This window comes from Octodon degus, unplaced genomic scaffold (assembly GCF_000260255.1).
Source record: "Octodon degus isolate 3935 unplaced genomic scaffold, OctDeg1.0 scaffold00205, whole genome shotgun sequence".
NCBI classification, from domain to species: domain Eukaryota; kingdom Metazoa; phylum Chordata; class Mammalia; order Rodentia; family Octodontidae; genus Octodon; species Octodon degus.
This window is the reverse complement of record NW_004524781.1, coordinates 1,447,075-1,460,752: the sequence shown is the minus strand read 5'-3', so window position 1 is coordinate 1,460,752 and position 13,678 is coordinate 1,447,075. Positions and strand designations below refer to the sequence as shown.

The 13,678-nt window shown below is 52.2% G+C and overlaps 1 protein-coding gene across 2 annotated transcripts in view; it reads right to left on the bottom strand.

Moving 5' to 3' along the window:
- Positions 1-13,439, bottom strand: part of Lrrc1 (leucine rich repeat containing 1) — a 112,004-nt gene extending 98,565 nt beyond the window's left edge. The window contains exon 1 of one of the 2 annotated variants that reach the window (XM_023704835.1): positions 13,420-13,439. Coding sequence is in view for 1 of the 2 variants with exons in the window: in XM_023704834.1 (XP_023560602.1) it covers positions 8,306-8,368 (63 nt within the window). In the remaining variant the exon portion in view is untranslated. Of the gene's footprint in view, positions 1-8,305; positions 8,382-13,419 lie in introns of those variants that run through there. The other variant, XM_023704834.1, reaches the window with a different exon arrangement.
- Positions 13,440-13,678: the final 239 nt, after the last annotated feature.

Below are 13,678 nucleotides of genomic sequence, written 5' to 3'. Positions count from 1 at the left end.
CTGGCCCTGTGACTGGCACGGTTAGCGCTCCGGCGCCCGCTGCTGCCCGCATGCCAGCAGCGTGCTGACCCGGCCGCTGCCCGCCTGCTCTCGGAGCACAGTGAGCAGGCGCTACCTCCGGGCTGGGAGCCAGGTCACAGGCCAGCGGGGGTGAAGGAGAACTGGGCAGGCAGCCAGTGTAGACCCCGGGGGGGGGGGGGTGACACACCTGGGCCACTCCCCAAAACACCACAGCTTTTCACTGCAGCAGACCTGTTTAAGTCATTTCCTGGGCTAAGACATCCTTACTTCCCAGCTCCTGGGGCACAGACTAAATGTCAGTCCCTGATGACAAACTGCGAGGAAACAAACACGGATTCGGTCCCAAGGAACCCCATGGGAGAGGCAGCCCTTCCAGGCTGGGGAAGCTGCGAAGGGAGGGGCTGTGGACGGATCCCGGAGGAGCTCCTCAGAGCGGACAGCTCGGGCCACCACAGGCCGCCACGCACGGGCCGCCACGGCATAGGCCACGGCACAGGAGGCTGCAGAGCTACAAGCACAAAGTCACAGGAAGCCCACACACTGGGAAACAAGTATACTAGCACTTTAACTTTTGTGAGGCATTCTCTGGGTATGTTTTTGTTCTCTCACAAAATTTCTACCGTGTAGTAAGAATGCTATCATGTATTTCAGTGTTAAAAGAGTACTTTGAAACAAATCATCCCTACTGAAGACTTCCTGTGTTCTTGGCAGCAGACAGGGTTGCATGTGAGACAAACAATGGCCTACTCCGCCCTGCAGGGAAAGAAAGGTGTCTGAGGACAGGTGGGCACTTCCTGCCTGCCCACTGCCTCGCTTCCTAACTCCCTTCTCCTGGGACTGCACAACGCCCTCCCTCCCGCCCTTGCCCAGCCCAACTCTTCCTGCCGGAGCCCACCTGCTCCCACTGTGGAAAGGATGGACGGCCCCATCCCTGCCTGCCTCTTGCCGTCCATCCTGCTGGGGCTGACACCACACAAGTGGCACAGCGAGAACACCTTCCTGTGTCTATGCAGCTGTCTCCCAGGAGCTCCGCGCACTCTCGGGGGAAGAGGGGTGCAGGAGGACTGCGTGATGGGGACTTAGAGCCCACATGCCGTTGGGGCGGGGGCTGCGTGTTCCCTCCTCCTCTCTGCCGCCTGGCCACCTGCAGGAGCAGCTGCCCTCCACAGGGCCCTCCGCACAGTGCTCTTCTCCGAGCTTACCACATTTGGACTAGTGTGTGGGCCTAATAAACATCCTTCCTTTCAGCTGTGGCTGTCAGGAGGACAGTGATGAACACACTACAGTCCAGTGAGGCCCAGAGAAGCCAGGCCACTGCACCCCAACACCCCTAGTGAGCCCCATGGGCTCACTAGCTGCAGCGCTCAAAGAGGCTTCCTAGTTGAAGACTTCTGCTCTGCACAGCCCAGAGTGCCCCGAACACACTCCCCTCTCTGCTGGGCTGCAGGCTCTTATTAGGGGAAGCTGCCAGCCAGCTGAACCCACTACCTGCCCATTCCTGGGAACCCGATATACCTCCGAAACATTGAAACAAAACATTGTGGAATGCCGAATTTTTGAAAAGATTATGTGATGTAAATGTCCTCTCCTACACTGACCTCTCAAAACAACATCTTCACACAGGCTTTCTTTGTCGTCATAAGCTACTACAGAGAGGTGAGGTGGGGCAGTGCTGGAGCAGGGGTCTGACCTGTCTCGCTGCTGCCCCTATGCAATTTCAGGATTATCATGGGCCTTCCATAACACTTTCTCCTCTTGCCATGTTAATTATGGAAAAGCAAGACGTGAACAGGAGGAATGTGCTTTAGGCAAGACAAGTCTATTAGAAAATGCTTATTTTCTATTCAATCTTACTAGTATCCCAGGGCCAGTACTGGAATACGCACACCTCCAGAAGGTGCCGAGGACCTCTGCGACACTGAGCTTCACAGTGAAAACTAACAACTTCCTCAGAAGCCAATCATTTGATAGCGTGCTTCCCGAGCAGCATCACAGGACAGCTGGGTAATTACGATCACAACTATACTGGGGACACTTCCAGGGTAAAGCCCATGATGAGACTCCTATCGGTTCCCCAAATTGTGCGTAAGGGTTCAGCAGGAAGTAACTTCTTGAACTGAGGAAATCCAGCGCCAAAGAATGAATGAGCTCCACTAACCTTGAAAGATTACGGCAGAATGAGCTCATTAATCGTAGCTGACCTGATTTTTTTTTTTTTTTTTTTTGAGAGAGAGAGAGAGAGAGAGAGAGAGAGAGAGGTGTGTGTGTGTGTGTGTGTGTGGCCAGCTCAGCCCACCAGGGGGCGGGGCTGGCTGGCATGTGGTGCTGGGGGATTGAACCGCGGTCCCTGATGCTTTGCTAAGCTTGTTCTAAGTAGGTGCTTTAGACCACTGAGCCATCTCTCCAGCCCATGACCTGATTTTTAAAATGTCTTTCAGCTCAATGTTCTTTCTCTTAATGATGCAAAAATGACCCAGGGATCCTGAGTGTGGCTCTGGTGTCTGTCCTCCAGAGAACAGACTCAACCCCAGGCCCATCAAAGGCCCTCGGTGCGGACAATGGCCACCCGAGCTTGACCTTGGGGCAGAAAACCTCACTTCACATCCCAGCTGTGGCGCACAGCTGTGGGGCCTGCCAATTTAACCCCTCTAGGTGCCAATGTCCCATCTGTAAGCCCAGGCAGCTAGTGGGAGGATACACCTGTGGGGGCCGATGTGCTCCTCAGAAAACAAGGCCGGAGCAGGAAGCACGGCACCCCAAGCGCCGCTGCTCAGCCACACTGTGATTTTTGTCACCCCAGCCCCGCTTCCAAACTCCAGGCCCCACTGAAATGTGCACTGTGACTCAAACCTTCCCAGTCCTCCCTAAATGAAGAACTGGTGCTGCCGTCCCCCAGCTGACAGAAGCAAAAACCCTGGCCCGTGACTTAGTGCTTGCTTTACCTGGAGATGTGCCTCACCACCAGGCTTCGGGTCAGTGACTTTTCTTGAAAGGCTTTCTCTGGAGCCTTTCAAGGAAAGGCTCTTCTCCTGGCTCTTCTATTCTTTTCTTTCTCCATCCCCACTTCCTCTAATCTCTAACCAGCAAGCAAGCAAACCCTCCTAACAAGTATCTGTGGACTTGGACCTGTCACACTGCCACCGATAAAAGGCCATTCAATGCCTCACCCGTCCCTACACCAGCCGACCTCTCAGCCTTGGCTTTCCTTCGCCATCTCAGTGCACCTGACTGCAGCCACACTGGCTTCTGTGTGCACACAAACTGGATGAGCTCGTCCCTTGACCTGTACTCGTGGCCGCCTCACTCACCTGGACAGATGTCACCTGCTCGGAGAGGCACCTCAGCTTCCAAGAGCAACCTCTATCGGCACGATGCTCCGCCACTCTCCCAGGCCTGTCTGCTACACAGCCGCATCGCTCTGAAATGCGCACCTGCTCACCTGTCCCTGGGAGGGTAACACTAGCTCCCTTACCAGACCAAGGCAGCACAGCCCACACTCCACAAATACGAGTATGTGGAGTGGAGGAGGGACGGAGCGGGGAGGGCTGTCGGGATGCAGATCCAGCAGGCACCTTCGCCCTGCCGGAACCGAGCTGCCTCTGAAGCCTGACACCAACATCCGTTCACAGAAGCCAGCTCTGCAGCAGAAATGTAGACAGCTTCAGGCTCTGATCCCAACACATGCTTTGCAAAACCTCCTCAGGTCTCTCTCTGGCCCCCAGATCCCCCCTCCACCATCCTAGGGCTTGAACCTATAACCTGCACTCTGAGCTACATCCACAGAGCCACAGCTTCCACCCCCTCCCCATACAGGATCTCACTAACTCAATTGCCTGGGCTGGGCTTGAACTTGTGATCCTTCTGCCTCAGCCTACCAAAAGGCTTGGGATAAAGGCACGTACCACCACACCCAACTGACTCATAACAGTCGGTCAGCAAACTGTGTTTCCTGGAATAGTCTCTGAGGTATCTAATCAATCCAAAGGGAAATTTTTTTTTAATTTTATTTATTTTTGTGTGTGTGTGTGTGTGTGTGTGTGTGTGTGTGTGGCCAGCTCAGCCCACCAGGGGGCGGGGCTGGCTGGCATGTGGTGCTGGGGGATTGAACCGCGGTCCCCGTACTTTGCTAAGCTTGTTCTAAGTAGGTGCTTTAGACCACTGAGCCATCTCACCAGCCCCAAAGGGAAATTTTAAACAACCACTTTTGAATTGATAAGAGTTCATTTAATAAGGACACAAAAAGTCTCAGCCAAACTGACATTTCACCTTGCCTTTAAAAGCTGGGAAACATAACTGAAAGAGGAAGAAAAAAGTCAGGGTACATAAAGAATTGCAGCGCACTGTGCGAGTGTATGTGTGAGCATACGAGTGTGTGTTAACCAAAGAAAATGTGCTGACTTTTTTTCTTTAATTGCTTCTGGGAATCAACAACTGACCACAGGAGGGTACGTGTTTGGAACAGATGCGCCTCACTATCAAATCCTTGATTATAATGATTAGGCCTAGAACTGTGATTCTTTGCAACCTCATAAGCAACCTCAGGGAGCATGGGCGCTACTCTCCTGGGTCTCAGCAGGCCGTCCAGTCATAAAATTAGCACCTGAGCAGAGGAGAAGCCAAGAACCACAGACGTTACTCACACCCCCTCCACCACTCCAATAAAGGAACTCGGCCAGGTCAAGAACCAAGGAAGGCGGCCTCATGTCACGGCCCTGTACCACACACCAAAGAAGGGAGGGGCCCAGGGCTGCAGGTGCAGCCTTTAACCCCTCACCCACAGGAGCCACCCACACCCACTTCAACGTGGCCTCCCCCAGAGAGCCCAACACTTCTCTATGAATGTCATTCAAACACATTTGCTCACAAAGCAGAGGTGTGCAGCCCGCAGGAATTCGCTGTGACAGGGACCAAGATCACTGCAGTCTCAAGAAACACGTGGGTGTCCTCAGAGACCATAAAAGGGGTACAAGAACCGTTCTGGAGGAACATTTGCTTTGAGCGCTGCTGGCAGGGTCAGCCAGCCAAAGCGGAGGCAAGTGAGCCACTGGAGATGTGGCCACTGAAAGAAGGCTGAGATGCACGAGGCATGATCAGTAAACTGACGCCACTAACTGCCTCTAACACAGGAGACTCGAGTTAGAAAGAGGCAGGCAGAGGTCGAGATGGTAGGTGAGAAGCAGCCATGGGCAACTGCTCCTGCGCCTGTGTCTAGGAACAGCACTCGACCAAGCTGCACAGCTAGAGCCGAGCGCAAAGACCACGGCCCTGCACACAGAGCCGGCCACTGACACAGAACCGGCCGCTGCCCACACAGAACCGGCCACTGCACACAGAACCAGCCGCTGCCCACACAGAGCCGGCCGCTGCCCACACAGAGCCGGCCGCTGCCCACACACCCTATCAGCCCGCCCCATGCACTTTCCAGGCGCGGGCACTGCCCTCAGCACGGTAGCATAGGAGCAAGCTTACTCTCCATGCAGCGTCCTTGGTCAGGGCCTGTCACTGTCTCCTTTCAACAGCTAATAGAGGCATGGTGGAGGTCGCGCCCTGGTCACCGTATCACACGAGCAAGTCCATCTTCCAACTACTGTGCAGACTTTCTCATAAAATAAGAGACTCTGTCTGGCTTGCAAGGAGCCTCTGGAAGAGCCCAGAGCAAGGGACAGGTCTGCTCCGCCACCATCACCCCAAATTCCCCAAGCTTTGTATCCCTGGACCTCCCCCATCCCGCAGCCCTGCGATTCCTGAGTCAGAGCCAAGACAGCCCGAGTGGAGGTCTGCGCTCCAAACGGCCCCGCATCATCGCCTTGGAGACAACACGGGTGTGCACGAGGCCCTGCGAGCCCAGCGCACCCCGCAACGCCGGGGCCAGAGCCTTCCCCAGGGGCCCTCAGCAACTCCTGGCCCCACACCCACAGGTATCCGTGAGCTACACAGGAATCCAGAGGCCACGCTCCCCGCCCAACTAAGGGCTGCAGGACCTGAAGACCAGCCAGATTCCCTAGAGTGCACAGACCTGTTGCAAATACCCGGTCAGCTGCAGGAGCGCACCCCAGAGCTTGCCCTGGGCTTCAGCAAAACCTGAAGTCAAGGCCGAAGGGAGCAGAAGTGGCCAAGCCCTCCCCGCAGGGACCCAGGACCTGAGGCAGGAGTCAGGCAGCGCGGAAACCCACGCCTTCACGGCCCTGTGCTGCAGCCTTCACCTCTTCAGCTTCTCATGGAGGCCCGCCGTTTCCAGTCTCTAGGCCTCCCGCCCATGGGGTTTAAGAAATATTTTATCACAAAATATACATAAATGTGTAAAGCACATACCATTTCATCTAGTGAGTGTGCTTCTTATATTTTTTTTTAATTATCTGTACAAACTCATGTATACTCAGACATTTAATCAAGTGTGGTTCATCAGCACAGAGAATCAGAAGCAGCTGCTGGCACCGTGGGTGGCACACACCTGAAAACCCGACACTGGGCAGGCTGAGGCAGCAAGGCCTTCACGAGCTGAGACCAGCCTGGGCCACCTAGTGAGTTCAAGGCCATCCTGAACTACACAGCGAGACCCTGTCTCAAAGGAAAGAAGGAATCTAGCAGTAGAGAAGTACTTAAACAGCAGAGTACGCAAAACGCGGGAAACACAATGGAACACCGCAGCTCTCGCCTTGGTACTGATACAGCCAGTATGAAGTTGTCTGAGACACACTTCCTGCCGAACAAGAGTAAGAAGCAGAGCAATTTCTACAGTCGCAGCGCTCTTTCAACAATGTGTGTATAGGGCAAAACATAACAACATAACTATATGGCAGTGTAAGAAGAGGAAAAAATCTCTTAAGGACATATTCTTTCAGGGCCAGCAAGGTAGCTCAGTGGTCTAAAGCGCCTGCTTAGCAAGCTTACGCCACCTCAGGGACCACAGTTCAATCCTGTGCCAGCCCTGCCCCCTGGGCAGGCTGGGTCAGCTACAAAAAATAAATAAATATATATATATATATATATATATATTCTTTTAAAGTAGACTTTAGGGGCTGGTGAGATGGCTCAGTGGTCTAAAGCACCTACATAGAACAAGCTTTAGCAAAGCACAGGGACCGCGGTTCAATCCCCCACCACAACATGCCAGCCAGCCCCGCCCCCAGGTGGGCTGAGCTGGCCACACACACACACACACACACACACATAAATAGACTTTAAATGTTATTATCATTTTTAAAAAGATGTATATATGAAGTGACAGATATAATTAAACTAATTTTACCATTCTATAATATAAACACGCTTCAAAACATCACACTATAGCCTAAATTTATACAATTACTTGTCAATCAAAAATGATTTTTAAAAAAATAAAACTGCTAAAAAATAAATAAATAAAAATAAAATAAAATTGTTAATGGCTGACATCACTTTGAGGGAAATAAAGATAATGTCTTCTTTTCTTTTAACTCTGGTCTGCATCCAGCACATTCTACTGCTATGCTCAGACAAAACGCAACCACAGCGCACCTCAGGGTCAGCGCAGCGTGGGGCAGGGCCCAAGTGCTCACCCAGCACCCTCCGCAGCAGGCCCAGCGGGTCCATGGCACGCCTGGGGCGAGGAGCCCACTTTCCAGCCCCGCAACTGCGCCTCTGACACAAGCGCTCCAGCTTCCACCACAAAGCAGCTGACAGGCCCCCTAGCTGTCTACTCCCAAGAGGGGGAGTGGGCGGGCGGCAGGGGAGGGTGACCGTGGGGGCAGAGGCAGAGTTCTCGCCGTCGGGCCACACAATCGAGGCATCCTTCCAGAATACCCTGTCATTAGGTGTAGCACCTCTTCCCACCCCCACAATACATTCCCCAACATTCTTGAAGACGAAAATTCAAATGTCTTCCAAATGAGTCAAATTCTCTGGAATCCAGAAGCTACAGCTTAGATAAGTAAACTATTCAAAAAATTGGTAAGGCAAAAGATTAAACAACCCAGCCCACTTCCAGGAGTCTAAGGCATTTTACATCACTCAAGACACACTACTAGCCTTCTAAAATACCAGATGCAATAGTAAATTACCAGTCCTGCAGGCTAAATAGCACCTGAGGGAAGCTAATGGATGCTCCCAAGCTCCTCCTGGGCGCTGACCGCGCTCCTGCCCAGACCTCATCACCCTTCAGAACTATCTTGGGAAGCCTTCCCCTAGCCCTGCCCAAATTAGGCAAGGTTTCCTGACCTCCGAGGGCAGCAGCGAGGAGCCGCAGCATGCAGCATGCAGCATGCAGCATGCAGCATGCAGCATGCAGCATGCGCCGCGTCCTCACCTGAAGCAAAGCAAGACCTCCTTCTGGGGCAGCGCAGTAAGAGCCACGCGGCGGATCCAACATCCCCACAACCAGAGTGCGCACCCGGACTTCTGATGCTCTTGTGGGGACAGCAACCACATACTAGCCCTAACAGAGCCAGACCTTGTACAAAGCCCATTTTAAGGAAATCGCAAAGGCACTGAGGGCACAGGCGTCCAAGGTGACAGGACGAGATGAGAGAGAAGGCGGTGGCGGTGGCGGTGGCGGTGGCGGCGGCCCAGGCCCTCGCTCTGCTGGGGAGCCCGGAAAGCCGTGCTCACAGCTCACAGAGGCTCCTCTTGCTCTTTCTCCACCCTGAAAGCATGAATCAGTCCTTGTCGATTCTAGGAAAGTTTTACTAGGTGAAGAGTGTTACTGTTCTGAAAGACCCACCCAGCATGAGTTTACTTCCAAGGCACTCTAGAATAATCAACATTTCCCAAGCGTGAGTCTTCTGAAGCATGAACAGTGGGTGATAAAACCAAAGCTCAAGGCACGGCACACACAGCCACATTCCTCAGAAAACCAGAATCCACAAGGTTACCAGTGTCACTGGGGTGCGTTTTCCTAAACCCAATGACCACATTTATCTAAATCAAACCAAAAGTAAACAGGCTCCTCCTACCCATAACATTTGGCTACCTAATTTTTTTCTGAAGCCAATGCCTACACATAAAGCTGTTCATGTTTTAGCTCAATGCAAAGACACCCCAAAGTCAAGGACAATACATCCACAAAAAAAGGTGTCACATAGGTGTCCAGATTGCACCTGGGATGGATCAGTACCACACGGAGCATGGTGCTGAGAAAGAGCTGGAAGGCAAGAGCGGCTCACAGTCCCTCCACGGTGCCAGCCTGGCCTCCGAGGCCAGCCTCTTCTCTCCCAGAATTATTTTTCTAAGCTGAAGACTTAGCCGTACCACACTAGGAGGCACCCCTGCCTACAGGGCCCCTCAGCTCCCTGGCACAGCAGCAAGGCCCGCTCTCCAGCGGCAGGCCCCTGCACCGCTCCACGCCCCCCAGCACCCTGGTCTCCCTGCTGCAAACACCAGGCTTCTCCTCTCCCTCCAGTCAGTCTGGACAGACCGCCCCCTTCGCCTCCCTCAGCTCCCTTCTGCCCTCTGCAAGGCTCCTCTGAGTCCTCCCTCCGGCAGGCTCAGGCACTGCACCAGGTGCTTCCTCCAGAGCACCTCCAGCCAGTCTCCTCAATGAGCCTCCTAAGTGTGCTTCTTAAACCTTAGCTTCTGCATGTGAAAAACTGAAATTATAAGGGTTCAAATGTGCTATTAAGAGAAATGACTTATGTAAAGCACTTAATACAATATTTGAAGCCCAGTAAAATCTCAATTAAGTGTTGGCTATTATAATTATGTCAGAGATACTCACTAACCACTTCTTAATCAAAGAGCCTCTAATCTCCATTAACCTGGGGCAAATTACAAGCTCTCTTAGCTCTGGTTTTTCACCTCTAACTGCAGGGAGTGAGCAGTATTGGGGGAGCAACACAGAAAACAATCAGAAAGCAATTAAGGACTACATGCTATAGTGACATGAGGGTGTCTGAGCAGCGAAAACCGGTTCCCTAAATTGAGAAATGTGTGGATCAGTAAACACTACAGAACAACAACACCCCCTTACCCCAATTATTATATTTAATTGACCTATTAATGCTACTATAAAGTTAAAATGCCCAAACACAAAACTAGATATGCATTCCCTATGCTTTAGCCCTCACAAAACCATAAGGTCAAACATTGTAAAAACCTAATTTAAAAACAATTTTTAAAAGACAGCTCAACATTAACAGGAGAGATGACAAGGCTGCATGACCCAGATGCGCCCCGCAGCGGTAATGGGGGAGTCCTTGTGCCCTGACCCTGGGTGCAGCCTCCCCCAAGGGCCCAGTACCTTCTTCAGCTCCCCAGCACTCCTCTACCAATATGCCTGCCACAAAGCCAGTGCTCGCTTGGCCTCCTGTCACCCCGACTCGCTTCGGTAACACATCCAGAGCTGTTCCTTCCCTAGAGACAGCTAAAGGGGCACCACAGAGGCATGACAATGGCAGTAACAATCTGTGGTGATGCTCATTTACCAGGCCATCTAAACGTTACAGAACTTTGATTATTACTAAAATGCTGGCTTAAAGATACCTCAAATGGCCAGGAAAGGACTTTTAAACTTCAATTTAAGAAATACTGTTTTATAGTAAAACGTTCTTGCCACGGTCTTTAGAGATGCCCTTCTGTAGATCTCTCCCGTCTAAAATGATGCAACTTGAAGCAGAGATAAATCCATGGATCTCTGGACAGGAAGGATGGCTGTCTCATCTCTCAGAAATGGAATCACAGGGAAGAACTGCTGGTCCGGAAGACAAGACAGGAACTGGAATATGGCTAGGCTGAGACAGAGCACTTACTCCAAGCAGGGACGGTTGCCGCTTAGCGGACCGCAGCCGTGACACTGAGCTTTCTGTGATCGTGTTCACAGGAAACGTGTGTGTGGTGCACAATAACTTCAAGGATGGCCAAAGGTGTCCTACACAGAAGAGATGCTGAACAAAGACTAGCAAGACAGGGCCACTGGATTCAGGAACATTCTTGGTTTTGTCACCACCATTAGTTTCGACAAACTCCTTGGTGGCTGAGAAAGCAGGCAGCCAACTGAGGACCTCACGCATGAGAACTCACACTTACGACGTGTGTCGGAGTGCTCACAGCATGCAAGATGCTGCCCCAGGTTCAACCAGGGACACCTGCCCTCGGGGAGCTCGTTTTGGGGACACAGACAAGGAAGAAGCAATGACACAGTCTAAACTCAGGTATGGATAAGTGCTCCAGAGGTGGGAAGAAACAGCGTGGGATCTAAAAAAGAATGACAGGCGGGGACAAGCACATGAGGTATGTCACCAGGCAATCAACAAAACATCAACTGAACTCTAAGGGGAAGCGACACAATCAGACTCAACTTTGTTAAAGGTAGGAAGGCTGGAGCACACTTTGCTGCATGAGCACTGGAATGAGAACTGGAAGATCACAGGAAGGGCACAACATCCAAGGCGCTTCAGAGCTGGGGCACACTGACAAGAAAGCCGGCCGCACCTGACCGCTGAGCACACGCACGCCAGAGCACCGCCATGTGTGTGGCCTTCACTTCTGATGTGGCTTCCAACGGGAGCATCTGGGTGCATCAGGAAAGGGTAGGTCCTGGAGCACCAGTAGGTCCCAGAGAAAAGGAAGAAGCAGAGAAAGCCACCTTTGTAAGACTCTGTCACAGTCATTCAACACAAGAAGAGCTGCTAATTTTGCAAAATCTACTGGATGTCACAGTGAAGCTCTGTGCTCATGGGGGTGAGCACAACAGGCAGGCCCTGGACTGCCTGAGAGAGGTCAGCTCTGTCCACAGACCCCAGCCCACTGCGTGGGAAAGGATGGTGAGACTGTCACCTGGCTGGGGCCATACCAAAGACAGGGTGCTGCAGCCTTCTCCAAAAAAGGTGGTGTTAAGAGCTTGTCACAAGGCTGGGCCAACACGGAGGGCAGAAGTGCAGGAGGCTGCACAACTAGGGAAGCAGCCACATCTGCCGCCGGAGTGTAGCGCTCTCCACAAGAAAACTGAAGTCACCTGCTTCCCGGCTCACAGCCAGCAGCCCGTGCAGTAGCAGGTCCTTTAGTCTCCACATCCACAGTAACTGGCAAAAGCATGACCACCTAACACACGCTCAACAAGGCCATGTTTTAATTATGTGAATAAAAAGAGGGAGCAAGTAACTGAAGATTTGATACACAGAGAAGGGAACAGGCCAGATCCTGGCTCAGTGTCTAAAACAAGCTGTGGTTGGCTCCTGCCTGAATGAACAGGATGCAGCCAGAAACTGCAGCGACCTGGCTGCACAGCCCTGAAAGAGCTATTCCAACCCAGACTCTCACTATAAAATAAAGATGTTGAACCAAATGAGGGGTTGCAAGCCTTTCAGCAGAAAGTGTCTGTCATTACCCTGAAACCTGTGGTAGGGGAGGGCAGCAGGTTTCCCTCGGGCTATGCTTCCAAGCAAATTACAGATAGGAGGGAATCCAGCCTCCATGCCAGCCACCAGCCACGCTGTGTCCTTTGAGGCTGGTCAGCGAAAGCCACACTGCAGCAGGTGAGCAGGGAAGAGCTGGAGAAGAGGAGCTAGGAGTCACACAGCTCAGAGTGAAGCAAAGGATGGCCCCGGGAAAGATGGAAGGCAAAAGTACCTGTGTCTTCCAGGTGGCTGCTCACGCGTGAAGTGTGCACACCCATGCACCCACGGGAAACAGAGGGGAGGAACAGATTTCAAACGACTGACTGATTTAAGACCTGTTAGAGCAATAATAACCAGCAAGCAAGACCACCTTGGGCCTCTAAGCTGTTTCTTTACTGCATTTGCAGTGTTGTTACACGCATCTTCAGCTTCAGAGACTTTACCTCGTTCAAGCAGTAGAAATGTCTGACACTTCCCAAACCCTTAATTTCCCATGCCAAGCTACTCTTCAATGTTACAGGGAAACGCACAAATTCTGCAGCAAGGAAGGAAAACACAATTCAGTCAAAGAAAATCTTCCAGTTCTATCAAGGAATACAAAGAGAGCTGAAACATTTCCAGTTGAATGACTTTTCACTCAATCCTTAGTAATTTCGTTCTGAGGCCCCTGGAAAGTACTCAGTTACACATTCTACGTTTCAACGCCCAAGTTACGGCAGCTTGAAGCAGTGAGTGCGCTTATGATCTAAATCAAATTGAAGGAATGTGAAGGCCAAACAAACTCAGGTACCTGAAAAGCCTGCAAGATACTAAATGTCTGAGAAACCCGGATGGCTTTTCCTCTTCTAAACTGAATAAAGCCTGGGGGAAGGGCTCAGAGATCTCCTGAAGATAATCTCCGCGATTATATGGGGTAAACCATCCGATCAATCCCAAGCGAACTAAGGAAAGTTAATCCGAGCAGAGTAACAATACTTGCAATGTTAGGGGAAAAACGCACTGCTCTGTTTTTTAAAACACTGTGGTGCTGGCCAGCACGTCCATCCTTCTACCAAGCCAGCACACTTGACAGTGTTCCTGGGACACTGACCGCCTGTGTTCACGACAGGATGAACGCGTAGTACCCCAGCCCCTAGGTCCGGCTGCCCCCGCCGCCTCCCTGCATCCACCGACTTCCTGCACACCTTGGGTAGCCTCGCCGACTTCCTGCCCACACCTGGCGGGGAGGCTCCTCCGCCGGCCAGGCCGGCGCGCTCCGGGTGGGAAGCGGGGCCGCGGCGGGGCGAAGGGGGCGTCGGTCGCCCGCTCGACAGGTTCTGGCAGCCCGGCCCGAGCCCGGAACGCCCCGC